This window comes from Myodes glareolus, chromosome 12 (genome assembly GCF_982192425.1).
Source record: "Myodes glareolus chromosome 12, mMyoGla1.1, whole genome shotgun sequence".
Taxonomy (NCBI): domain Eukaryota; kingdom Metazoa; phylum Chordata; class Mammalia; order Rodentia; family Cricetidae; genus Myodes; species Myodes glareolus.
Window position 1 is genome coordinate 83,105,998 of NC_142037.1, and position 27,104 is coordinate 83,133,101.

Sequence of the window (27,104 nt, forward strand, 5' to 3'; positions counted from 1 at the left end):
CACGTTGCTTTAGGTAGGCAGAGATTATTTTCTAATTTAAGCAATGTATGCTTGCAGAAAACCCACAAGTGGTACAGAAAAGTATTAAATAGTAGTAAGAGTCGGCTAGCACTGCCAGCTATTTGTTCTCCGCCCTCCTGGGTAACACTGTCGTGCATACTTTTGGATTTTTGGATTTCTGCATTTGTGAGTGTGTGAAAGGGCGGATGTCGTTAGAAAATAACAAAGCTGACATAGTATTGTGCTCTTTATTCAGTTACGTGCTTCCTTTGTTTAGAGAGACACTAGGTCAGATTCCTTTGTACATCTGTACTTCATTCGTTCATACAGTTGTATGAATTCCGTGATGTGACTGAATGGTGATGTTTTTTCTACACAGCATTGTATCCATATACATAATTTCATCATCCTCATTATAGAGAAAGGTTAATGGGATATAGTTTTCTTAATTGAGTTGAGTACCTTTCCATTTTTATTTGGGTCATTAAAGGTGGCTTTGAGATCTTTGGGGCTGACTTTATCCATAGCCGGAGTGGCTCCATCATTCTAGAGCCTGTTTTTGATTCCCCACGCTGGTACCTGAACTCCTTCAGCTGTGCCGTCTCTCTGTCCCTTTGCCTTCTTGGGTGGGAGCTGGAGGGGGGACACATGTGTTACTGAAGACCAAGTATAGGGTCTTACTCATGCTGAACAAGCACTGTACTGCTGAGCTGTACCTCAGCCCTGTGTGGTGTTTTAAAAATATAATCATACTCCTCAGGGTTTAATGACACAGAAGCGCCATATGCAGCCTACGGTGTGGGAAGAGACTTGAAGCTGACTTTAGCACATTACGTCTCAGATTCTGCCAGGTCAACAAAGGAGAGTGCAGTGCAGTTTCAAAACTGCAGAGATCCTCATTGCCAGAAACCACACAGTAGCACTTCATGGCCAAGTTTCATTCCCTTTGGCTTCAATTTTGGTTATTGCAGTCTAATCAAAACCTTGTGTAACTGAATTATTGGGAAAGTAAGTACATCTTTATAATAAAGTCTGTTAGTGGCAGTGTTTCCCACCGAGGCACTGGAATGTAGAGGGGGAAGCCTCCTCTACACTAAAAGGAGTTCTTTCTGGTAGACAGTTGGGACCAGTCACCCCACTGTTACCCTTGGATTCTTCTTCTGTACTCTGTTGCACTGTGGCAAATTGGAAATAGGGTTGAGTTATTTTGTGTTAGAAATTAAGTGCTGCTTCCTGACTTAGGAAAGCATTTTAAATGATATTCTTAAATTTTTCTTATGTTTATTTCAAAGGGTTTCTCTTTCTGTTTAGTGCATTCTAATACTTTAGCTATTACCATCAAGGCTTTAAATAAATTACAAATAAGTGAAATGTTTGTTTTTAAAACCCCAGTTGCCTCCTCGCTGTAAGTAATTAACTCCTTACTGCCACCAGCACTCACATTGTATGTGGCGTTTTCTTTCTCGTTCTGTGTCGCCTGTATGTACTCACTGGGTATATTTCATTTCTGCCTAAAGCAACTGACTGATTATTTAGTTCCCCACAAAACTCTGAATTATTTATATAGCATTGTTTTATGTTTCTAATATTTTATAGCGTTACAGTCTTTTGGGTATAATAATAAACAGTTTAATAGTATAGGTGATTCTAAAATTTGGTACACAGAGTGCTATTAAGTAGCACTTAAATATGACAGGACATGTTTTATTAGGTCATTAACATACACCTTGGGTGAATATAGAATCATAATTTTACTTCCTAGTGCACGCATTAATTACAAAATAAAACATGCCCTGGAGTGTAGTCTTATGACTGTAATACAGTTAGTATATTTTGACTAATTTTTTATTTTGTATCCTGCAGTGTGTTCTAAGCATAGAGGACCACACGCCTGGGCTATAATACAGCTTTACATTCTTCTTATTCTTTTAATGTGTTTTCACTATAAAGTTTGAAAGATTTTCTTCTCTTGCTTTGTAGCAATGTTTCTTTTACAAATCACTTGGATTTATACGTTTTAACAGAAAATACTGTGATTTCCACTTATTTTCTGTGCCCTTTAGTTACATTTCATCTTGGAGTTGTATGCTTTGTCTTTCTATTGAGTTGCTATAATAAACACCATTTATGTATCCCTAATAAGCGTCTAAGGAGCCAGGTACATTGCTCTGCACCTTGTTCAAGCTTCAGGGGCTCTGCTGAAGGGGAAGGTTATTCTCGGGCACCTAGACGATGTCATTAAATTCACAGCTGCAACACACTGTTGCAGAGCGCCTTTCCTGTCTGCATTGTAGTTTCAAAGCCTCTGTAAACTCTACTCTTACATAGTGTATCGTAGGTTTCATTAAAGCCTCTTTTAATTTGGAATCTTAAGACAATTAAAAGCCAGGGGCTGGAGAGATGACTCAGTGGCTAAGAGCACTCACTGCTCTTCCAGAGGTCCTGAGTTCAATTTCCAGCAACCACATGGTGGCTCACAACCATCTGTAATGAGATTTGGCGCCCTCCTCTGGCGTGCGGGCATACAGGGAGGCAGAATGTTGTATACATGATAAATAAATAAATTAAAAAAAAAAAAAGCCGGGCGATGGTGGTGCACGCCTTTAATCCCAGAGGCAGAGGCAGGCATTTAGAAATATTTGCATTTTATAAAACGATGCCGCTGATCTAAGCAGTACTGAGTTGTGTTTACTAGGCTCTCTCCTAACTTAACCTTTACCTCCGTGCACAGGATCGTGGATAATATGCCTGTAACGTGGTGTTACGATGTCGAAGATGGTCAGAGGTTCTGTAATCCTGGATTTCCTATCGGCTGTTACATTACAGATAAAGGCCATGCAAAAGATGCCTGTGTTATTAGTGTAAGTTTGTGGTAAACTTTGCATTGCTTTTTAGAAGGAGAATTTGATTTTTAAACAGTACTGCTACAGGCATAGAATGAGTACAGTTAGATATTCTCGAGTTCATTACTTACATCTTAAATTTAAGGTGGATTAAAACTGTGCAAATTTAACTCTAGAATTAAAATAATGCAGATTCAGTTCAACATTTACAGTCTCTTATAATAAGTTCTGTGTTAAGGTTTAAGTCTTTATTCTAACTCAGTTAGAAGGGAGGGTAATGCTTTTGCAGAGGACCTGAGAGAGCCTTTGCACCCATGTCAGGTGCTCACAACAGCCTAGCACTCTAGTGCTGGGAGACCTCTTCTAGCCTGCAAGAGCACTGGCTCTCAACACACACATGATACGTAAATACTCAGAGATGTGCCTGTCTCTGCCTCCTGAGTGCTGGGATTAAAGGCCTGCACCACTATGCTCCCACTAAAAATAAATCTTTAAAAGAATTTTTAATTTAAAAAAGAAGTTAGATTCAGGGCTGGTGAGATGGCTCAGTAGGTGAAGGTGCATGGTGACCTGAGTTCAATTTCAGGACCCACGTGGACAAAGGAGATAACTGACTCCTGACCTCCACACATGGCCACTCGTAGACAATAGAAATGTGACTTTAAAAAAGTTATGGTTGTAAGCCTTCAGTAAAAGCAAAGGTAGAGTTATTAAGGAAAAGTAAGAAAAGGACTGCTAGCAGTAGGAGGGGCTCTGAGGAGGAAGATGCGATGCCTGAATCTCATGCATCTAATCATGTAGATCTGGAGTGTCAGAGGCTTCTCCATAAGTACATGAAGTTCTATTGCAGAAGCTTGAGAATATACTTTTTGTAAGACCTGTTTGTCTTTGAAGCCCTACTTTTATGATGAAAATGGAGTACTAAAAACAGAGATATTGATATGAAATTGTTATTAAGATCAATATGTAATAGTCACTAATTCTGTGTTGGTTTGTTATTGCTAATATTGGATATATAAGGTTTTTGTGTACTCAGACAACCTAATGGATATGATCTGATAAGTTAGCATGAATCTCATTCTGTTGATTGATCCTCTTGTGAAGTTCAACGGAGGCACTTGAGTGGTTAGGGTATTCATTGAAACACTGTGTTGTAAGTGAAAAGCTAGAAAATATTAGTTACCTAGTTTAAGCAGATATTTATTAGTTTTATGTAAAATTAAGACCTTAGAAAGCATCGTTTACCTTCTACACTTCATTTTGGCTTATAAGGACTTCAAACTTAAAACCTTAGCATTGTACTAGGGCAAGTTTAAATTGTACCTGAATGTATTTGTTAATGTAGTCATCTGTGAAATACTGTGTTTGATTCTCCCATAGACAGTGTTCTCCCTTTAACTTTAAGTTCTATTTCACAGTCAGAATTCCATGAGAGAGATACTTTCTACATCTTCAATCATGTTGACATCAAAATACATTATCATGTTGTTGAAACTGGGTCCATGGGAGCAAGATTAGTAGCTGCTAAACTTGAACCAAAAAGGTAAATATACAAGTAGGTTTAAAAAAAGATATGCAACCATGTGTGGTGGCTCGCACTTATAATCCTAGCACTTTGGGAGGCTAAGGCAGGAGGATTGAGGTAAGTTCAGAGTGAAATACATACCTCACAACTCCCCTAAACCAATAATAGATATAAGTGAAACTTAAATCTAAATAAGTATTTTGAGACCAAGTGCTTATTCCTTAATCATTATTCTGACATTTGCAGATTAATCACAGTGTGAGCACTCCCTTCAGTATTCTGTTTCTGAGATGTTTATAGACTGTACAGAGAAACAGTGATTATTATTTCTCTGTAATGGGAAACTGGTCAAATTGAGACGCCTTTCTGCATTTTGTTTTGTTTTTCCTCCTGGAATCTTCACACCTTTTTGGTTTGTTGTAGTGGGTACTGAGTGGTTGGCACAATGTCCCCTTTGTAGTGGGAAGAGCATCTCTTCGGTGACAGATAGCTTTCCTGCTCTCAGGCCTGTGTGACGATCGGAACCATCGTTTTAAAGTCTCCATGCCAGCCTTTGCAAGGGAGTTTTTTAAGGTTGTTCAGGTGTCAGCTTAAAAGTACCTGTTTTGATCCAGGCATGGTGGTGCACACCTTTAATCACAGTACCTGTGAGGCAGAGGCAGGCAGATCTCTGAATTTGAGGCCAGCCTGGTCTACAGAGTGAATTCCTGGACAGCCAGGGCTGCACAGAGAAACCTTGTCTCAAGAAAAAAAAAAAAAGTACTTGTTTTAATTGTGGGTTGTATTTTTTCCGTGGCTTTTCTTGCACTGAACTAGCCATGCTTTTACATTATTAGTGGTAAAGCAGTGCATGGTGCACTGGAGTAGCGGCTCGTTTACACTCCCCTGAGATTATGTGCCCGGTACAGTGACTTGTGCTCGCGTCCCAGCACATGGTGAAGCAGGGGGGTCGTTTAGTCCAGACATCAAAACCAGCATGAGCAGCACGGCCAGGCCCCTCTTCAGAGAGGAGTAGGGCTTCAGTGTTCTTTACGTGAAGTTGTTCAGACTTTTGCTTATAATTGACCAAGCCCACTGTTTCCATGGAGTGAATGTTTGTGCTGTGACATGTGACATGAGGACCAGTGAGGTGGCTGGATGTAAACGTGTTCTAGGGGTCACCTGAGTTCAAGCCCTTGATTCCACAGTGGGAGGAGAGGCCTGACTCTACAAAAGTGTCCCACAACTTCAAAATACACACACACGCACACAGAGAGTCAAATTTGAGACAAGTTTTGTAGTATGGCATGAATGATAGCATCTTTAATGGTCAACTGCATTATGAAATACAGAGAAAACTTACGACCTGTATTTTACCTCGTTTTCTAAAATGAACTTTATCATTATCTTGCCAAAATGTTTCTTCCCACAGCTTCAAACACACCCACATAGATAAACCAGACTGCTCCGGACCCCCCATGGACATCAGTAACAAGGCTTCTGGGGAGATCAGAATTGCCTACACTTACTCCATTAGTTTCGAGGTGAGTTTGCTTTTAATCTTTATGTGCCACTTAACCTAATTAAAAATACTAATGACCAGATAGATAAGCTTTTAATGAGCTGCTTTTTAGAATAGCTTGTCAGTGCACCAAACAACATAATTATTTCTAAAACTAAATCTTAGTTTAAATGAAACAGTAGAGGAAATCGAAGAAGCGTGCTTTGTGTATGTGACAGCCAAGAGATACATGTAAGACATGCTGTGGGAAACAGGTATAGAAGGGGATAGGAAGTGTCTGGTGTGTCAGGAGCTTGTGGGAAGCTCCATCCTCCTCATGTGAGTATAAGGCACCAACTGAAATGGAGAGTGACATGGAGTGGGTTTCTCAGGATGCTGAAAACGTTTTTGTCGTTGGAGAAGTTTAGGAAAGAGGAGGTGGTTGTCAAAAGTGTGGGAAAGTATTCCACCTCTGCTCTTAAATTTTTGTCTTCACTAGCTAATATAGTCTTGATGTTTAATGTCCCCATGTATAGTATTTAGTTTTCAAGGCCAGTCTGTGTTTTTGGGTAAAACCCTAGTATGAGTGGCACTTACCAGATGTTGAGTGTGCCTGGGTTATAACCACGGTCTTGTTAGTCACCCCATGGTACAGTGTAAGAACTCAATCTGTTGTGTTATTTTCTCAGACTAAATATAACTCCAACTTTGGTATTAAAAATTCACTTGTACTAGCTATAATTTAGAACTGGACTTTTAAAACACAGACTTATAGGTATTGCGGGAATTCTTGCCAGTTTTCTTGGGTTTGTTGTTTGTGTGTTTTAATTTACTGCTTGGCTTCATTCTATTTGCACTAGATTTGAGTAAATCTAAAACTATGGCATTCTCAGTAGTGATTCAGGTTCACACTGCAGGTGTTGACTGACGAGGAGAGTGAACTTGTTCATTCCTTGTCAGGCAGCGCTCAGGGTGTCTTTGTTCCCTCCAGGAGAAGAAAGAGATCAGATGGGCATCGAGGTGGGACTATATTTTGGAGTCCATGCCTCACACCCACATTCAGTGGTTTAGGTAAGAGTGCGACCAGTCTGCCTTTGGCTTTCCCTTGGGTCAACCCTTGTCCCTGTGAGCATGTCATTCCCTCTCTAGCCCAGGTCAGTGTGGTTAGTACTCTAAATCCAGGTCCTTCTGAATTTATGCCAGTGGTTCAACCTTCCTAATGCTGCAGTGCTTCAATACACTTCCTCATGTTCTGGGAACCCCACTATATAAAATCATTTTTATGCGAAGCAGCAGAGGCTGTGGATTTGTAGTTCAGTAGTAAAGTGCTTGTGTTGGGTGGCCCAGGAATCAGTCTGCAGCAACAGTGACTAGTGTTTTGTCACTTAGAAGACTGAGGCAGGAGAATTACAGAGTTGTAGTCAAGCTGGGCAATATAGCACAGCTGAGGTGGGGTCAGGGGAGAGAGAGGTGGGGGAGGAAGGAGATGATGACGGGTATATCAAAATACGTCCTTGAAAGAAGACAACACATTGAGTTTGTTGGATTTTAAGAAATTTTGAGTCAGGCGGTGGTGGCACACACTTTTAATCCCAGCACTGGGGAGGCAGAGACAGGTATATCTTTGTGAGTTCAAGGCCACCCTGGGCTACAAAGCGATTCCATCCAGTACAAACCAGAGCCACACAGAGAAGCCCTTTCTTGGTGGGGGGGGAGGGGATGTTTTATTTTGACTGAAGTGAGGGTTTTTTTGTTGGTGGTGTTTTTGGTTTTTCGAGACTATCTTTTTCTTTGTAGCCCTAGATGTCCCAGACCTCTTTCTATAGACTAGACTGGCCTCAAACTCAGAGATTTGCCTGCTGCTGCCTCTAAAGTGCGGGGATTAAAAGTAAGCACGGCCACCACCCTGACTGAGGTGATTTAATGTCCATTGTTCTGTCCTGATGTGCTTGTCCCCACAGCATAATGAACTCCTTGGTTATTGTCCTCTTCTTGTCTGGGATGGTAGCTATGATCATGTTACGCACGCTGCATAAAGACATTGCCAGATATAACCAGATGGACTCTACGGTAAGTGCAAACGTTTCATTTCGTCTTTAGATACCACAGAGACTTCAGATATGGAAGCCTTCAGTTGCAGAACGTGAAATATATGAAAAAATGAGAGCTAAAATTTTTCCAAGACAGAAAACAGAAAATTCGTAGATTAAAGTATTCCCCAAACATATAAGCGAAATGAATTCTTTTCATATTTGAAATGAGAGATGAACTGAGAGATACTTTTGTCAACAAACAAAAGTACTTGGCCACAAACAGATCTACACAGAAGCAGTTTTTGTGGCAGTGACTTAGCAGACTGTAAGTAAATGGGAACAGTTCACAGAGAGATGAACAGAGTTGACAAGGAAACACCTTCTGTCTGGACTGAGCTTAAAGGACATGAACGTGTACAAACAGAGTATTTGATAAATGGTGTTAGCATAAAGTTGGTATTTATCTGAAGAGGAAAGAAGTACCTGGGCAAACGACATAAGAAATAGAGGTCTGTAACAAAACACTGGAGATGACTTGGTGTGGCAAACCGAGTTCACCCTTAGAACCACAGCAGGAGAGACCCACTTCTGAAAGTTGTCCTGGTCTCCACATGCGCACGCGCGCGCACACACACACACACACACACACACACACACACACACACACACTTTGATGACCAGTGATGATGCAGAATAGTGTACCATGTGGAAGGAAAATCCACACAGTAGAATACTAAATACTAAAAATAGTGAGCAAGCTCTGAATATAGGTTGAAAAAAAGCTTCAAAATGATCATAGAATTAAAAAAACCAAGTTGCAGGGCATGTGTGTGCACATGATCCATTTTATAGTAAATTCTTCTGTAGGGTAATAAAAACCTAATCACATAGGTTTTTCTCCAGCTAAAGAAGCCTCTGTACTCTGGGCAAAACTTAGCTGTTCTTTGTTGTTGTTTGGGGCTTTTGTCTATTGCTGATTTGGTTGTTTTTGAGACGGGCTCTGTGCCACCGCACACTTAGTTGTATTTTTGCTTTGTTTTAGTTTTAATTTCAGGTTTTTACAATTTATTTATTTTATGTGCATTGCTATTTTGCCATGGGTGTTGGGTCCCCTGGATCTGGAGTTAGAGACAGCTGTGAGCTGCCATGTGGATGCTGGGAATTGAACCTGGGTCCTCTGGAGGAGCAATCATTGCTCTTACCCACTGAGCCGTCTCTCCAGTCCACACTTAGTCTTTACAGTATCTGTTCAATAAATAAAAAGTGAACTGATTTATTTAAAACTAACTCAGCTGAAAAGAGGAGCATGTACTTCTCAGCCTATTGCGTGTTAAACAAACATTCACAGAGCAGAGACCAGCAAACCGGCCTCTGTCAACTTGTGTTCACACAGCTGATCTGTAGATCCTAACCTCTTCTTCCCCATCCTCCAGTTTTATTAAACGAATCCCAGGTAAAATTTTATTTACTCTCTTAAGAGATCATGTATGTTTTAATAATACTTCAACTTTGCAGTCTTTGTAATGTCTTGGAAGTATTAATACCAAAAATGCATGTAAAGTGTTTTGTACAAAACAGGAGATACCTTGGTCATAACTGTTACCTTGAACTGGAATCATACCTACATATATGTAGAAGGAAACTGTGCTTTAGTTTCCCGGCTGCCAGACTTGAATAATCACACAGAGACTATATTAATTATAAAACTGTTTGGCCTGTTAGCTCAGGCTTCTTATTAACTAACTTTTGCATCTTAAATTAACCTATTTCCTTTAATCTGTGTATCACACAAGGTTGTGGCCTACCCATAAGGTTCCAGCATCGGTCTCCTAAGCCAGCTACATGGTGTCTCTCTGACTCTACTTGTTCTCTCTCTACATATAACTTTAAGACATTTTAAATTTAAACTGATTTATATTTACTTAAGAACAAAAATTTGATGCATTAACAGTAGCACTGTCTACTGCTTAGAAGAATAAGGGACTTGAAAGGGATTCAGATGGACCTGGGGGACTGTCAGGAGGAACGGCCAGCAGAGGCTCATTCTCAAGGATGCAGAAGCTGCGCAGTGAAGAAAGGTCATGGAGAAACTGCTGAAGAATTTGAGACAGCAGTCATGCTGCTGTGTGTATTTGTTATCTGGAGAATTGTTTGAGGCAGGGTGAGATTAGAAATGCAGAGACCTGTGCAGAGGATGTGATAGATCTCCCCAGGATGAAAGGTGGGACAGATACATCCAGGGGTATTGACTGACCAGCTCGCACCAGAGAATATGGATGCCAGAGAGGGCCAGTGGGTGACCCCAGGTTAGAAGGGTCCCTTTGGCTGTATTGAGGGTCAGCTGAATGGAACAAGGGCAGAAACAGACAGTCCTGTTCAGTGTAACCAGATGGACCAAGTAAGATGTTGTGACATGAGCCAAGGAGCAGGAGGAAGTGTGGGTCTGTGGGTGTGTTGTCATGCCGAAGCCTGACAGGAGAGACTTGGGTTTGAAGGCTGAGCAGTTGGAAGGTGGCATTTTCATCTGGAGGGGGTCTTGGGAGGATGAGAATTCTGTAGTTCTGTTTATCATGTTTAGTTAGGTAGAACTGTTCATTCAGTACATACATGTAAGGCAGGTGCAGTGGGGGCTGGCAGTGCAAACATGGTCTCCAGCTTAGTTATTCCCACAGTTAGGTAGGAGTCACATCTGTGTAAAGTCTCTTCATCCGCAGTCTCTTTTTCTTGACAGTGTTGAGGATCTCAGAGGGCTTGGGGGTGGTAGGCAGCTTCCTGATGACTTCAGTACATAACACTCCTTTAGAGACAATTCTAGAGGATCTGGAACCCGCGGTGGCTCACTACCATCTGTAATGATGACTTCAGTACATAGCACTCCTTTAGAGACAGTTCTAGAGGATCTGGAACCCATGGTGGCTCACTACCATCTGTAATGATGACTTCAGTACATAGCCCTCTTTTAGAGACAGTTCTAGAGGATCTGGAACCCATGGTGGCTCACTACCATCTGTAATGATGACTTCAGTACATAGCCCTCCTTTAGAGACAGTTCTAGAGGATCTGGAACCCATGGTGGCTCACTACCATCTGTAATGATGACTTCAGTACATAGCCCTCCTTTAGAGACAGTTCTAGAGGGTCTGGAACCCATGGTGGCTCACTACCATCTGTAATGATGACTTCAGTACATAGCACTCCTTTAGAGACAGTTCTAGAGGGTCTGGAACCCATGGTGGCTCACTACCATCTATAATGAGGTCTGGTGCCCTCTTCTGGGGTGTAGGTATGCATGCAGGCAGAACACTGTACATAATAAAGAAATAAATCTTTAAAAAAAAGAAAGAAAGAAAGAATTCTAGAAAGCTGTTTAAAACCCCATGCTCACGTTCTAGTCTTCATAACTGAAGTAATTAACATAAGTTTGAAAGGCGTATGGCAGCATACTCAGTGGGAAACAAACAAAAATGTTACCATGTGACATGCTGAACTGAGTTCTCTGTTTTTGTAGGAGGATGCCCAGGAAGAATTTGGCTGGAAACTAGTTCATGGTGATATATTCCGGCCTCCAAGAAAGGGGATGCTGCTGTCGGTCTTTCTAGGATCCGGGACACAGATTTTAATTATGACTTTTGTAACTCTGTGTAAGTTTTACGTGACTATTAAAAAAAAAGAAAATTCTTTGTCTGAGTAGTGTTTAGAAGTAAGTTTTCCTATGTGAAGTAGCTGTGCCAACTCCAAAGGAAGGAGCAGTCAGCTAAGAGTCCATGGATCTGTGACATCAGGGTAGAAAAGAGAAGGAACTGAGGGTGAGAAACGAAGTTTTTGTAGTGTTTTTCATGGGGAAATTTAGGAAGTGGGACTTCCTTTTTGATAGTGTTTCATAATACAGGGTCTCCTCGAGCCCCCGGGGATCCTGAGAAACTTCATTGCAGAAAGTTTTATCACTGAGATAGACCTCCTTCAGGATGGCTGAGGTGCAGGTCACTCTGGTGCTGCGCCCGGGCTCGCCTTAGTTCCGGTTCCTTTCCCTGTTCTTCCTGTAGGGAGACTGTCTGGAGTAGACTTTTCTGTATTGTCTATATTTTTAGCGGTGGGTTTACTTGTTGTGTTTAGCGACTGTGAAAAGTGACAAATGTTGTTACTGAAAGAATCCAGGGGGGCAGGCCTTCAGTCACAGCAGGAGGCAGAGGCAGGCAGATACCTGTGAGTTTGAGTCCAGCCTGTGCTACAAACCGAGTTCCAGTACAACCAGGATTTCACAGAGAGCCCATCTCAAAAAACAAACAACCAAAAAGTCCACAGGTGACATTTTAAATTTTTTTCTAGGGAATATATGATCTTTTTTGGTTACAGGTCAAATATATAATGTTATAATTTAGTCTTGTTTAAGCTTACTTTTTTAAGACAGGGTGTTACTTTGTATTCTGAGCTGGCTTGGAACCTCACTATGTAGACCATGCTGGCCTCAAATTTGTAGTAGTACTCCTGTTCCTACTCCCTAGTACTGAGATACAGTGTGAGCCACCATGAACAGTAGTAATTTTCTATAGTAAAATTATTGCATTTTGTTGTTTTGTGTTTGTTTGTTTTGTTTTGAGATCCACCTGCCTTTGCCTCCAGAGGGCTGGGATTAAAGGTGTGTACCACCACTGCCTGACTGCATATTTTTATAGTGGGAATAACTGTGTCATTTCTAAATGCCTGTCTTCTGAGTAAGTTTGAAAGCCACAATTCACACCTCTAGGCTTTACACTCAGGTTGCTAGGCTTGTTCTGTAGACTAAGTCATCGTTAGTATTGTTACTTTAATGGAGTAACAACTAGGGAGATAACGGCTTTGACAGATGGGGCTAGGATTTATAACAGTGTTAAACGTCTTAGAACTAGTATTCTCCAGGTAGGCCTGGAGAAGACATCACTAAAAATCTTAGTAAGCCCAAGACTGACTCAGAGAACCAAGGTGGCCTCAACCCAGAAGTGGCGCTTTAGGGTTTTATCAGGAACTACCTATATGGAATCTTCTGGACCCCACCAGACTCCCCAGTGGAGCTTGCTTCGTGTGGGATCGTGTGCATGCAATATGTTAGCCATTGCTAGCTGCATACGGCTGTGTCTATTTCTCATGAGGTTATATTTGTTTTCTTGTGTAAAAAACTTCTACCATTTCACAACATAAGAAGCAGAGTAATAATAACATTTATAACTTTTAATGGTTGCTTCTTAGTTTTTGCCTGTCTGGGATTCTTGTCCCCTGCCAATCGAGGAGCCCTGATGACATGTGCTGTGGTACTGTGGGTGTTGCTGGGCACACCTGCTGGCTATGTGGCTGCCAGATTCTACAAGTGTAAGTAAAGTGGTTCTGAAGGGGAGTCGGGGGAGGGCGGGAGCGTGGTCAGGCAGTGGATTGGCACTGCCTGGACAAGTGTACTGCCGTTTAGTCTGCCACCATTGGGCTAGTGGGCGGCAGATAGGCAGTCCTGGACAGGTATCCCCAAGGTGTCTAGATAAGAGCCTGTATAGTGGTTTCTTCGTTACATGGATGGCTGCTCCGGAATTACCTCTCGAATGCTTTGATGGTAGCATAGGTGACTGTGATGCTGCTTCTTGGCTGTCCCTTCACCCTTTTCTGTAAAGCCTTAGCCTTTAGGGTTAAATAAAACAACATACCAATTTAATATTAATAAACTATGTAAACAAAGATGTCACTTTTGGGGGAGCCCTGAAGGAAGTGACGTGTGTGTCATTAGTTTCTTCTCTTCAGAAGTAAAGCAAAATTCAGAGAACAAAGGGCCGGGGTCACAGGTGTCCTTGGCAGTTTAGGGCTTAGTTTGTCAAGGTCAGAGAATGGCAGTGGGCCCTGCTTAGGATGCTGAAGTCCTGTCTGTAGTTCCCTGTCGTCTACTGAGAGGAAGAGCTTCCCCGGGTGACCATAACATAGGAGTTGGGCAACCTCAGGCTGAAGTAGAAATACCAGCTAGGTTTGATTCCATCAGGCCCTGTCTGTGTGTGCTGGGGTAGGTGGGGTTCAGGGTTACTTCCCAAGTTCTATTCTTATTCCTCCTGTACTCTTTACTCAAGGACACAGGACATATGACATAGTCAGAACCCCGCCTGTCATACCAGCCTGATTTTTGACCATAGAGGTTTTCTGTGAGTTCCTTAACCATGCTCTTCTCTTCTGTACTGCTCTCTCAACCTTCTCGTGGAGTCTCTCTCCACCCCTCACACCTCCCAGAAGGGAGGCGATGTCATATGGTCCCGGCAGAAGATCACTGTTTGCTAAAAGGATTTTTTTCTTTAAATCAGAGTAATATCTTGCTATGTAGTTGCTTGTTCTTTAAAAATGTTTTGAGGCATTAGAGAGGTGACTTGGTGGTTAAGAGTCTCCGTTGCCAGCATCCACATGGTGGCTCACAAACATCTGCTACTCCAGTTCCAGGGATTCCACACCTGATCTCTTGTACCAGGCATAAACATAGTGCACATACATGCATGCAGGCAAGGTCCTCATACGCATAAAATAAATTTAAAGTCAAAGTATTTTGAAGTTTGGAGTTGTGTTTTTAACTAAACTCCATAGTAAATTCCGTCTATAGTAACTGAATTCATATCAAATGTTTTTAATTACATTCTCATTCATTTAATTTTGTCATTTTCCTTTAAGGTAAGTAGTATGTATACTTGCCTATAAAATGTACTAAAACTTCTTTCAAATCATAAAGAGAACTCTTCACACCCAGTTTCATGGGAACAAAGAAGAAATGTCACTTTTTACTCTGCACAGCTCATAATTTAATATTTTTAAGTGGAAGAAAAATTTAGAGAGGAGCAAAGGAAAATAAAAATTGTATGAGCAGATTCGTTCCGTCAGAAAGCTAGAGCCCTTTCTCTCAGTGTCCTGATGTCACACAGCTCCCCGTGCCCCCCACCCCAGAAACCACTGTATTAGAGAGACCTGGATACTGACACCTATGCAGGAATTTAAATATGTTGCAAGTTAGGTTTGAGGATTGTGGAACATATTCCAAAACTGACCACAGAGGAACAAGAATCCTCCTTGTGTGGTTTCCATACCCAGGCATGTTCATTGATGTTGACCCAGGGTTTAAAGGGCTTGTTCGTTTTGTGGCATCAGTAAGACTAGATCTGGGTGGCTTAGCCTCTGATGCTGGACTTGCCCGTACACAGAGGGACATTCAGTAGCAGGCATCATAGCATGCGTGTGGAGGTCTCTCCTGGTGAGCTACTCGCGCTGCTGACAGACGTTTGGGGTGTGAGCACTTGGCTTCTGGGCTTATGCTTTTGTTTCTTCCTTAGCCTTCGGGGGCGAGAAGTGGAAAACAAATGTTCTCCTGACGTCGTTTCTCTGTCCCGGGTGAGTGACGCTTTCCATGACCCTTGATGACCTCTATTCCCGCAACCTTTTCAGTCCCTTAGGTCTCTAAGTCCAGTGTCTGAGAAAGCATTTAAGTTTTGAAAGTGGATAGCATGAATATTTAGTGCTAAGTGATATGTATCTTTTATACAAAAATTACATGTAGATAATAAACACGCTTGCTTTCTTATAAGTTTTTGTAGTGTCTGAGGAAGAACAGGCGAGCCAGCGCCTCCCTTGACCACCCACATCTTTCTGTCTCAGTCTACAGTAGTTGTTCTGACACATTGCCATATAGTGTTGATCACAGGGTGGGCTTCTCCCTGAAGGGTGCCTAGACAAGCCAGGGTGTGGATTTCATCAGACGTATTCCAATAGTTGGTATATTCCATTATATAGCGTGATGTGGCCCAAAGCTTAACAAACACCACAAATCCAACAGTCTTGACTTTTTTGAGAGATGCTTCTGTTCTCATCTGGTATCCTCCGTGTCCGCACATGTCTGGTGGACAGGAAGTGGCCGCTGGACATGCAGTAGCAGTGAAGAGCACACACGGTGGGGCCAAAGGCTGTCGGCTGGCAGGCCAGGAACAAGTGTGATGATAGCCGGTGTCTCGTAGACCAGCACTGGAAGCAGACACTCACACATGCATGTCAGCTGTCTGTGTTGTGGGCCAGTCTGTATGTTTCACACTCGTTGTCATGGTCGCTTGTGACTGTCACCAAGTGAGACATCTGCTTCTCCCTCTGTTGTGTCCTAGAAGTGCACCCAGCTCTTCCCTGATACTGCGCATTTTTTTAGAAGACTGGGTCTTGCCAGGCGATAGTGCACACCTTTAATCCCAGCCCTTAGGAGGCAGAGGCAGGCTGATCTCTGAGTTCAGCACCAGCCTGGTCTACACAAGGGGTGGGAGAGACATGCTCTTTCTGGACCACTGCTCAGAGCTCTTTTTCTGTGCTGGGCATTGAACCTACATCCTTACATGTGCTAAGCATTTCTTGCAGGATTTAGGTTCCATCCCCGGTGTGGAAAAATACTGTAAAGTATGTATTTTATGATTAACAGCCTTGTTCTAAAAAATACACTTGGAAGCTTTGCGCAGTGGCAGTACCATAGGCAGTGCTGTCTTTCCGAGGATCAGTCATTGCTAATTGAGAAATGGACTCAGAAAGCCCCGGTGGAAGTGTAACAGTACACGCTTATGTTTAAATTCAGTAAAAGCACAAGGGGAAGCATGGTGTTTAGTGAGGAATTGGTGACTGGAGTATAAAATAATGCACAAGTACTTTGCAGAAAACATGTAGCCCAAATGAAAAATGATCAGGGGGCCCAGCCAGCGCAGAAGTGACACCAGGGCCAGCAAGCGCCAGATGCGCACTGCAGTCGTCCATAGAAATGCAAGTTCCCACAGTTCCAGCTGTGGTGAAATCAGCTGCTGGTTGGAGTTTAAATTGGTCAAAGCAGCTGAAAAACCAATTTTGCAGTTTGAAGTAAAGTTTTAAATTCTTTGAACCCTATGACTCAAAAATTCTACTGTTTTTAATCTCTATCCTAAGTCACTAACGTTGTAACTTAAATCACAGGTTACTGTCCCTTCATTTTGTTTCTGACTGTCTTTCAGGATTGTGTTTGCTGACTTCTTTATCATGAACCTGATCCTCTGGGGAGAAGGCTCTTCAGCCGCCATTCCTTTCGGCACCCTGGTTGCCATCTTGGCCCTTTGGTTCTGCATATCTGTGCCTTTGACGTTTATTGGTGCATACTTTGGCTTTAAGAAGAATGTAAGTTTTAACTTTAAGAAGAATGTAAGAATGTAGCTTCACTGGTTTCAGCTGAGGAAACGTCTGTCTTAAAAGATACCATGGAAATGTCACAGGGTGTAAACTTACCATTAAGATGGAGGCTTCACAAGTTCATGAAATAATGGTGTTGGGAATGTTGGGTCTTTTAAAGACAGGTGCTCTGTAGCAGGCCTGAGTTTTCCACGTCTCCCTCCTGACGCCTCCTGATGCTTAGAGTACAGGCATGCACCACCACACCTGGGCATAAAGTTTCTTTGGTTTTCTTTTGTTTGCAGTGGTTCCCCCTTACATCCTTAAATCAGTGAACTGGGGGGCAGGGGTTGTAATGAGGTTATTTTAGCCCACTTCCCAATGTAAAAAAAAAAAATGAAATTTCAGACTGATTTCTTTCAGTAAGTATATAATTAAAATGAAAATCCAGGGTTTGCCTTACTAATGCCATATTGTCTTCTCTTATTTCTTACTTTAAACTTTAAGTAAAACCATTGGTCAGTAGATAACCACTAGAAAGAGCTTTGGCCTGTTCAGAAGTCAGACCTTATACCTGGCAATGTCTAATTCATTGCTTCTAATTACATACTTCAATTTGATGAATTAAATGAACTCAAGTAGTATTAATGTGGAAACTAAGAAGAAAGGAAAGAAAGATTGTGCGGAGAGTATTTTAATAGCTACTTAATTATGAATCATTTTTTTCCTCTGAAGGCCATTGAACACCCAGTTCGAACCAATCAGATTCCTCGTCAGATTCCCGAACAGTCATTCTACACCAAGCCCTTGCCTGGTATCATCATGGGGGGGATTTTGCCCTTCGGCTGCATCTTTATACAGCTTTTCTTCATTCTGAATAGCATTTGGTAAGCTGAGGACAAAGTCCTCTCGTCGCCATTGCTGTGGAGGGACTGCCGTGTTGGTCACAGATGCAGACAGCAGGGAGTGGAGTAGAGTAGTAGCTCACACTGATTTAGGGCTGTGTTTCTTACTTCAGGATTCTGTCCTCGTTTTCCAGAGAAGAAAATGAGGCTTAGGAGGTTGAGTGATTGTATCAGCCGCTCTGTGGCAGAAGCTCAGCCCAGGTCCTTCCATGTTCTTAAGTAATTGTACTGCTCAGAGAGAAGCAGCCGAGAGCTCATGGGAAGAGACTGGGGGGTGGAAAGGGGTCTGATTTCCATGCAGTCACCCAGATCCTGCATTCTGTTTCTTGTTCCTGTGGGAAAGTCTTTTTTTGAAGTAGTGCTTCTCTATGTGTCCTGGCTGGCCTGGAACTTGCTATGTAGACCAGGCTGGGCTTGAACTCACAGAGGTCTGCCTCTGTCTCCCAGATGGTGAGATTAAAGGTGTGTGCCCCCACGCCATGGGAACTTACTGTCATTTTAAGCCTCTCTATTGCAGTGTGTTTGAGTGGGAGTGGTGTGATCACCTTCATCGTATAACACATATTGCAAGAGGTAGCATGAAATTGGAATAAACTGGAGCTTTGTAAATGAGTAGAATAACTTTCCAAATTCTAAAACCTTATGTGCTAATGTGGTTTTTTTTTCCCCTAATTTGATTGTGTCTTTTCATCATGTTTTTCTCAAACACTTCTGATTCACAAACACAGGCTTGACACATTTTCCTGAATAGTGCTTTCAGGGTCTGCCTGGACAGGAGGCACCGCCACCATATCCTTCCTTGTCTCAGCCCTCTCCATCATCAAACCTGTGCAAGATTATCTTGTTTAATTACCTTCCTAGTTCAAAACAGAATGAACAATGTCATTTCTTGTGTCAAAATATTTATATCATGTGTCCTGACATGTTTGATTGCAGGTCACATCAGATGTATTACATGTTTGGCTTCCTGTTTCTGGTGTTTATCATTTTGGTTATTACATGTTCTGAAGCAACTATACTTCTTTGCTATTTCCACCTGTGTGCAGAGGTACGTGTTAGCAGTATTCAATGTTAATTTGTAGGCAGTATTATAACTTTGGCATATTTCAGCTTGAATATTATTGAGATAATTTTTCTACATACATGTTTATTATCAAAGAAATTGACCTCTACTCACAAATCGAAAGAAGACTTCTTTAGGATTGAATCAAGGTCATATTCTTTCTTATTCATTGTATTTATTTAAAGGTTATTAGTAGAGATTCTAGATGGTTAATTTCCCAAGAACATTATAGTATACTGGATTTGACTTTTATGACTATCTGACTTAAAAATTAATATTCTTATAGATGTTTCTGGGTTCTAAAAATTGGTAAAAATAAGTAGTTGGGGCCTGGAGAGATGACTCAGTGGAAAGAGCACTTGCTCTTGCAGAGGATTGGGCTGAGTTCCCAGCACCCACATCAGGCGACTTAAAAACCAACTACCTGTAACTCCAGTTCTAAGGGATGCTATGCCCTCTTCTGACCTCCTCAGGCACCTGTGCACAGGAGGTGCACACTCAGACAGGCACACTCATATACATATATAATAAATATTTCTAAGCTGGCAATGGTGGTGCATGCCTTTACTCTCTGGAATCAGAGCCAGGTGGATCTCTGAGTTCAAAGCCAGCCTGTTCTGCAAAGTGAGTTCCAAGATAGCCAGAGCTGATACATAGAGAAACTCTGTCTGGAAAAACCATTTTGTTTTTTTTAAAAAGATAAGTAGTTGGAGTGACAGTGTTCATTGAAAAGTTCCAATGATTACCTTGTAGTGAGTTGTAATTGATAGCAACACCACAATGGTAGCATCTTTGTATTCGAGCCTTTGAACATTGCAAGATGATGTTGTCTACAGAACTCATGCTCAAGAACCAAGTGCTTCAGTTCCTGATAGTCTGCCCCTCTCCGTTTACTGTTTTGTAAAGGGCTGCATTTGCAGCTGTTCTTGGCTCTGTGCAACTCACAGTCACAAATTTGGCATGCGTGACAGATCATTAAATCCACTCTTTCCGTGTTATTTTCTATACAGATAAAATCGGTTAAACTGAGTTTTTTGTTAGGTTTTTATGTGTTCATTTAAGTTTAATTCATGTTTTGAGAGTTCAAAAAAAAAATGACTGGCACTTAGCATGTTTTGTGCAACTCTCTCCTCTTGTCTGATTCTAAAATACTTTTACTCTTTCTACACACAGAAACCCCATAAGCATTGACTATTCATTTCCTCCTTCCACTAGTCTGCTTTCTGTCTCTAAAGAGAACACTGTGTGACATGTCTTTGTAATCCCAAAGCTCAGAGGATGAGGCAGGTGGATCTCTGGACAGGAGTTCCAGAACAACCAGGAACTGTCCAGAGAAATCCTGACCTGCCCCCCCCCCCCCCGCGCCGCCAAAAAAAAAAAAAATTAAATTAAAAAAATTAAAAACGCAGGCTGGGTGGTGGCGGCACACATCTTTAATCCCAGCACTTGGGAGGCAGAGGCGGGCAGATCTCTGTGAGTTCAAGGCCAGGCTACTGAGAAACCCTGTCTCGATAAACCAAATAGGCAGGAAAGATTCTGGAACCAAAGAGATGGCTCAGCCAGATAAAGTGTCGGACGACTTGAGTCCCTGAAACACGAGTAAAGGTCGGAAAAGAAAACCCAATCCACAGAGTTGTCCTCTGATGTGTTCATGTCCTCTGTATGTGTCCTAGGCCTTCTTAAAGCAGTAACATCAGCGTGTACATCCATCCACCGGCAGGCATGTGTTTTTCACATTTGACTGTTGTAAACAGTGCTGCTGTAAACACCTACTGACAGTGTTTAAATGTTTTAGTTTTGGGTTTTCTTTTGAATTGCATTGCCATGTGATGATTCTTTGCTTCCAGCAGCCTTATATGGTTTCCAGTACCAGTTCTTTCTCAGCTCTCCTGTCTGCCTCCTGGGCTCCATGCATGGCTGTGTAGTGGGTGTGCAGTGCTGTCTGAGCCCGGATCTTTAACCTCCTGCTAGGGTCTGCATTGATCCAGATTACTGTGGAGAATATCAGCGTCTTAAGTTTTAAATTTTCAAGCTTAAAAAGACAAGCATGTATTTAACATTTATTTAAATTTTCTGTCATTTATGTTGTGACGTTTTATACTTTTTGGCATATAACTGTTTCAAATCCTTTTTGAAAGGTATTTCTAGTATTTTTGTGTTCTTTCTTTGTCCGTTGTTAGCGTATAAAAACGTATCAGGGCTGAGTGGATCTCGGTGAGTGTTAGCCTAGTATGTGCAAACCTCTGGACTCGGTTGTCAGCATCACGCACATGTGTGCATCCCTTGCCCTTGCTGGTTTTATGTGGAGGTGTTAACGCTCTGAAACATTGATGAATTCTTCGATTAGCTATAGTTGAGTTTTGTTTATGTGTGCTATTATCCTGATGTTTTCCTTATCTTGTTTGTGGTTGTTTTGTTTTTTTGCTTTTTTTTCTTTTTGACATCGTCTCACTGTAACCTGTGGCCTGGATGGACCAGGTGGACAGGCTGGTCTCAGCCTCCTGATCATAGACTCAGCTCTTAGTTTGACTTTTGAAATATAGCATTGTTTCACATGTGCCCCAATTGTAGCAGGGGTTGGAAAGGTTCTTTTTCTAAAAAAGATGCTGTGCTGTGCTGTGCTAGAGACATTTTATGTGAAGCGAGAATACCTGTCTTAGCCACCTACTTGCTGGGATTATGCATGTCATAATTGGAAATCAGTGCCGCCTAGACTTAATAGGAAATTGCTCTTGTGTAGAGTTGACTGAGTTATAATAAAATGAATATTAACTTTGAACTGTCAAAAGATTTTTGCACGTTGCTTTTCCTTCAGAATCATCAACTTTAAAATATAATCTGATCCTTTGTTATTCATAAGCGATTGGTATTTTCTCATACATTTTTAAGTAGCTATACAGCAAATAAGAGCGTGCCTCTTAGCACCTGTAATGCGGCAGAGAATACACAGAGTGCAGTCAGCCAGCAACTGTAACTGAGGTAGAAAATAGGCTAGGGCTTCCGGCGAACACTGTTACTTTGTGACTTTAGTAGCCCCCTGTTGTTCAGTATTAGGAAGTAATTTTTGGTCTTTTCTCCCCTTTCCACCCAGGATTACCACTGGCAGTGGCGCTCCTTCCTCACCAGCGGCTTCACTGCGGTCTATTTCTTAATCTATGCCATACACTACTTCTTCTCGAAACTGCAGATCACCGGGACGGCAAGCACCATCCTCTACTTCGGTTACACTATGATCATGGTGTTGATCTTCTTTCTTTTTACAGGTAAGACACAAACAATGCTTTTAATATGGTTTAGTGGATTATTTCTCCTTTATGAATGTTTCTGCTACCCACTGCCCCTTACTGAACCGTCCCCAGATCAGCATCGTTTGGCATGCCTGCTCGTAGTTGCAGCTCAGAAAGGTGAAAATGCAAAACTGGAAGCAGGGACACACATGGTGCAGGCTGGACTTCGATTGTGTCCTGGTGCCATGTGACAGCTTTAGTCCCAGGACCTGGTCGTGTTTAAATGAGCAGGGTTGCTTGTGCTTGTGAGCTGCACCTGTCGGAAGGGAGTCTGTTCAAGGCTGGGGGGGGGGGGGGGGCCTTCAGAGTTCCAAACTGACTCGCTTTACTTAAAGCCCGTCTGCTTGTACAGCATATTAGTGAAGTTGATGTGCTTGTTTGTCTAACGTGCTATAATTCAAACATAACACTCACATGATATGTTGAGAAATATTGGTAAGAAAACATCAAAAGCCTTTGTTTTCCATAATGAAAGAATCACATTTGTGTAAGAACAGAAAATTGTTGCATATGTTAGAGACGCAGCAGCTGATAATGAGCTGTAGCTGGTGTTCCAGGCTCATTGGTGGTGTGTGGCACGATGGCGCATGCATGCGATACCATGAGCATGCTGTGCTTGCGGCTGTAGTGCAGGGTGCTATAGCACAACAGCTCAGTTTCATTTATATTTGGTGTTGAATTAATTTTTGCTCATTATACATTTGGAAACCTTTTACTGTTGCCAGATTTTTCCTAGCCTGCACTGAATTGCATGGTCACACAGCGCAGTGGTTCTCAGTTTCCTGTGCTGTGCTGACCCCAACCAGAAGATTACTTTGTTGCTACTTCCTAACTCTAATTTTGCTACTGTTAGGAATCATAATGTAAATATCTGATGTGTGACCCCCACAGCACACAGCTTAAGGAGCTTTTGTTGTGGCTGGTGAGATGCCTCAAGGGATAGAAGCACTTGCCACTCAAGCCTGAGTGATCCTCAGAACCAATGGGGAAGGAGAAAAGTATTCCCAAAAGTTGGCTTCTGGTCTCCACACCAAACCCACACAATGTACAGTCATAACAAAGTAACTTGAAAAACTTTGATTTAAAAGAATATCATGTCATATCGCAGGAAATGATTTGATTTTGACCAGACTTCCAACAAGATTCCTTTGTTATTGTTTTTGTTATGCTGAAAGAATGTGTCCATGTAGCTCAAATTCTTCAGGTTTTAGACTGATGAAGGCACATGTTGTTATGTAGCAGTGTGATTGATGCAGGCGTCTCTTTCCTGTGGTCAGGAAGTGGATTTGGAGTGGGATGGTGGTGCAGGCCTATACTCCTGTCTACTCAAGAGCCCAAGACCCAACTGGATGACTTAGTGAGACCTGTGTCAGAGAAAAAAGTGTGTGTGTGTGTGTGTGTGTGTGTGTGTGTGTGTGTGTATAGCTGAGGATACGCCTGGGTGATCGAGTGTGTGCCCACTCTCTGAGAGGCTATGTTCAACCCCACTTGCAACAACAACAAAAAGCAGTGGGCTTAGAGATGCCAGTTACCTTTCACCATGCCCAGCGTGCAGTGGTTGAGCTGAGTGCTGCGCAGAGCCCTCTGCCTGTCTGCTGCTGGAAAGTCTTTGTTTACCCTGCTGACGTCACTTGCATATGGTGCAGAAGCTCTAGATTATTTTACTGCAGCTCATTAAATGCTGTTAATTCCTAGCAGCTAGACTTAGAAAACATCCCGTCACCAGGTGGTGGTGGTCATGCGCATTGTATCCCAGATCTCGGGAGGCAGAAGCAGGCGGAACTCTGTAAGTTTGAGACCATCCTGGTCTACAGTGCGAGTTCCAGGACAGCCAGACAAACCTTATCTCAGGGAGAAAAAAAAAATCCTATCTTATTATCCTGAGACTCTGGTAAAAATGGTAGCAGTTTCTGTTAGTGATAAAAATATTCTTAAATGGAAATCATGGTATGATATACTTTTCACTTTTTAATTCATTGATGTATATAGAAAGGAAAATAGCTGTGCTACCGGTGGTGGTGCGCGCCTGTAATCCCAGCACTGGGGGGGGGGGGTGCAGGCAGAGGTACCGGTAGTGGTGCGTGCCTTTAACCCCAGCGCTCGGGGCAGAGGTAGGCAGATATCTTAATTCAAGGACTGTCAGGGCTACACGGAACCCCGTTTCCTACCTCCATCTCCCCCAAAAAGGAATAGTGTATATTAAGGAAAGCTTAGATAATTTCACAATATAAGGAATTCTACATGTTTTTGTAAGTGGTTTCATGTTCCTCAAGAGGAAAGCTCCTGGAGCTGTGTTATTTTCCTGGCCATCAAAATTGAAAAGTTTTGTTCTTTTTAGAGGACCCAGTCACCTTACATCTGGTTTTTGTTTGTTTTTTTGTTTTTTGGTGGTTTTTTTGGTCTAAACTAATGAACTTTTTTTGAAGGGGACTTAATTTTGTTTTGTTTTTCTTTTCTAGGAACAATTGGCTTCTTTGCATGCTTTTGGTTTGTCACCAAAATATACAGTGTGGTGAAAGTTGACTGAAGAAGCCCAGTGTGTCCAGTTCAAACAGAAATAAACTAAGTCCTTCATCAGCAGAGACCTGTTTTGTGACTACCTTGAGTTCTCTCAGACTTGTTGGCCTAGTAATCCTTCAGACACAACACTGCTCAGTCCACCTCTCCCCATGCACCTGTGCCCACATGATGTACTCAACACTAAAGCATTCGTATTGTGATTGGGTTAGGTCTGTATCAGTTGTTCTCAATGAGGAGCAGATTTAAATATTATGTGCATTTGTAAATATGATAGCTATAAACTTTTCAATACTTCTAATGGCAGATTAGAGGAGGCCATAATACTGATGAGACTGGACAGTTTGCTGTTGTAAATAGGATTTTCTAGGCTCGGTAGGTGGAAAGAATTATTTTTCTTTGAAGGAAATAACTTTTTATCATGGTAATTTTGAAGAATGATTCCTATGACATGTTCATTGGGGAGAATGTGGCTTTTAAAAATCTTGTATTGGTTGTAATTGTTCATATCTTCTTACTCTTCTGTGTTGACTTCATTATTCCCATGGTATTGGCCTTTTAAACTATGTGCCTCTGAGTCTTTGAATTTATAAATTTGTTATCTTAATAAATATTGTAAAAATGTCTTCATTGCATTATTCCCTATTGCATATTTAAGAAAATTCTATGAATATGAATCTCTTGACCACAGGTATTTGAAGTGATTTACATAGATATTTTATCTGGTGATATTGAATACTTTTAATAGAATATTAATACTTTTTCAGTTTCCACCTAAGTGAAATTTTAGCCTTTTGGGTTTTGTCAGATTTGAACTTCCACTCCAAAAGAATGATACAAATTATAGTCACGCCAGATAAACAACACATTTAGTACTTAAATGTGGGCTTTATATTGTTAATAATTTATATTCTTGACCTAGATTCCAAAGTGTAGTGATTTTTTTTTTTTAAGTCATCAGGTGTGATGGCGCACCTCCATAATGTCTGTAGTGGAGGTGGAGGGTGATGTTGGAGGCCAGCCTGAACTTCTTGCACACAGTATGGGTTAGGCTCTGTGTTCTGCACATTCATAGTAGTTAGCACGCCTTTGTCCCCATGATTGCAGTGGTTTAATTTAAATTTCACAAATAATTATTGTCCTATGATTAGGAAATCACTAATACTTTCTTAGATGCATCTGGCAAGTTTGAATCTGTTTATACAGAAATCTGAAGTGGTTTCAAAGATATGAATCTGTGTCCGTGAATGCCTTCTGTATTGAGGGCTTCATTGCCAGCTGCTTCTGAGAACACATCAGACACCGGCTTTAAACCTAAACTAAGGTTCCTAGCTGTCGCTCAGTTGCCAGGCTTTCCTGCAGAGATGTTACACACCAGCTAGACCAGGTGCACACTTGAATCCCAGCCTGGGAAGGTGAGGCAGCAGGAACACGGGCACTGAGGCTAGCCTGGGGTACATGTTGGTTTTTCATTTTGCTGCAGTGAACAATCAGATATCAGCACAGTTAACTGGATGTTTTAGTCTGCCCTTGGTGTTCTGTATAAACCAGCCACATTCCACATACATACTGAAAGAGAGAAATGACTTTCAGGCCTATTAACCTCGATTAAAGTGCTTGTTCCAGATTTAAAAATGTTTGCATTACCTTTATCCTTTGATACTCCTTAGTCTCAAAGTCTGAAATCCAAAACTATTATCAGTGTTGTAAAAGTTTGAAATTCTGAGTTGGGTGTAGGCGAAGGCTGCTCATTCATTTCCCAGCCACCCAGACCTGAAATAATCACACAGAAATTATATTATTTAAAACACTCTTGGCCAATAGCTTAAGCGTATTAGCTACCTCTTATATGTTAAATTAACCCATCTCTATTAATCTGTGCATCACCATGAGCTCATAGCCTACCAGCAGGGTTCCACCAACATCCTACGGCAGCTACATGGTGTCTCACTGACTCCATTTTCTTTCTTCCTCTGTCTGCTTGGAATTCCTGCCTTGTTCTATTCTGCTACGCCACTGACCAAAACAACTTCAAAAGCAACACATATACAGAAGAATTTCCCACACCATTTCCCCTTTTCTGCTTAAATAAAAAGGAAGGTTTTAACTTTAACATAGTAAAATTACATATAGCAAAACAGGTATCAAGTAAGAATTACAGTTACAATATTTATATCTACTTTATCATAAGTAAGGAAAATTATAACTATTCTTCAACTCCATTAAAAACCCCAGAAGGATATAATATTACCTAATTTAACAGGAAGTGCTTTGTAAGCAACTTCCAAAACTTTAGAATTGACA

General features: G+C 41.6%; 1 protein-coding gene across 1 annotated transcript in view; it reads left to right on the forward strand.

Annotated features, from left to right (window-relative positions):
- Tm9sf2 (transmembrane 9 superfamily member 2) overlaps positions 1-25,426 on the forward strand; it is a 48,184-nt gene extending 22,758 nt beyond the window's left edge. Inside the window, exons 5-17 of the mRNA XM_048421728.3 lie at positions 2,732-2,861; positions 4,262-4,386; positions 5,780-5,891; positions 6,840-6,919; positions 7,810-7,918; positions 11,390-11,522; positions 13,105-13,224; positions 15,198-15,255; positions 16,878-17,037; positions 17,764-17,915; positions 18,870-18,981; positions 22,088-22,259; positions 24,743-25,426. Of these exons, the coding sequence (XP_048277685.1) occupies positions 2,732-2,861; positions 4,262-4,386; positions 5,780-5,891; positions 6,840-6,919; positions 7,810-7,918; positions 11,390-11,522; positions 13,105-13,224; positions 15,198-15,255; positions 16,878-17,037; positions 17,764-17,915; positions 18,870-18,981; positions 22,088-22,259; positions 24,743-24,810 (1,531 nt within the window). The 3' untranslated portion in view covers positions 24,811-25,426. The remainder of the gene's footprint in view (positions 1-2,731; positions 2,862-4,261; positions 4,387-5,779; positions 5,892-6,839; positions 6,920-7,809; positions 7,919-11,389; positions 11,523-13,104; positions 13,225-15,197; positions 15,256-16,877; positions 17,038-17,763; positions 17,916-18,869; positions 18,982-22,087; positions 22,260-24,742) is intronic.
- Positions 25,427-27,104: the final 1,678 nt, after the last annotated feature.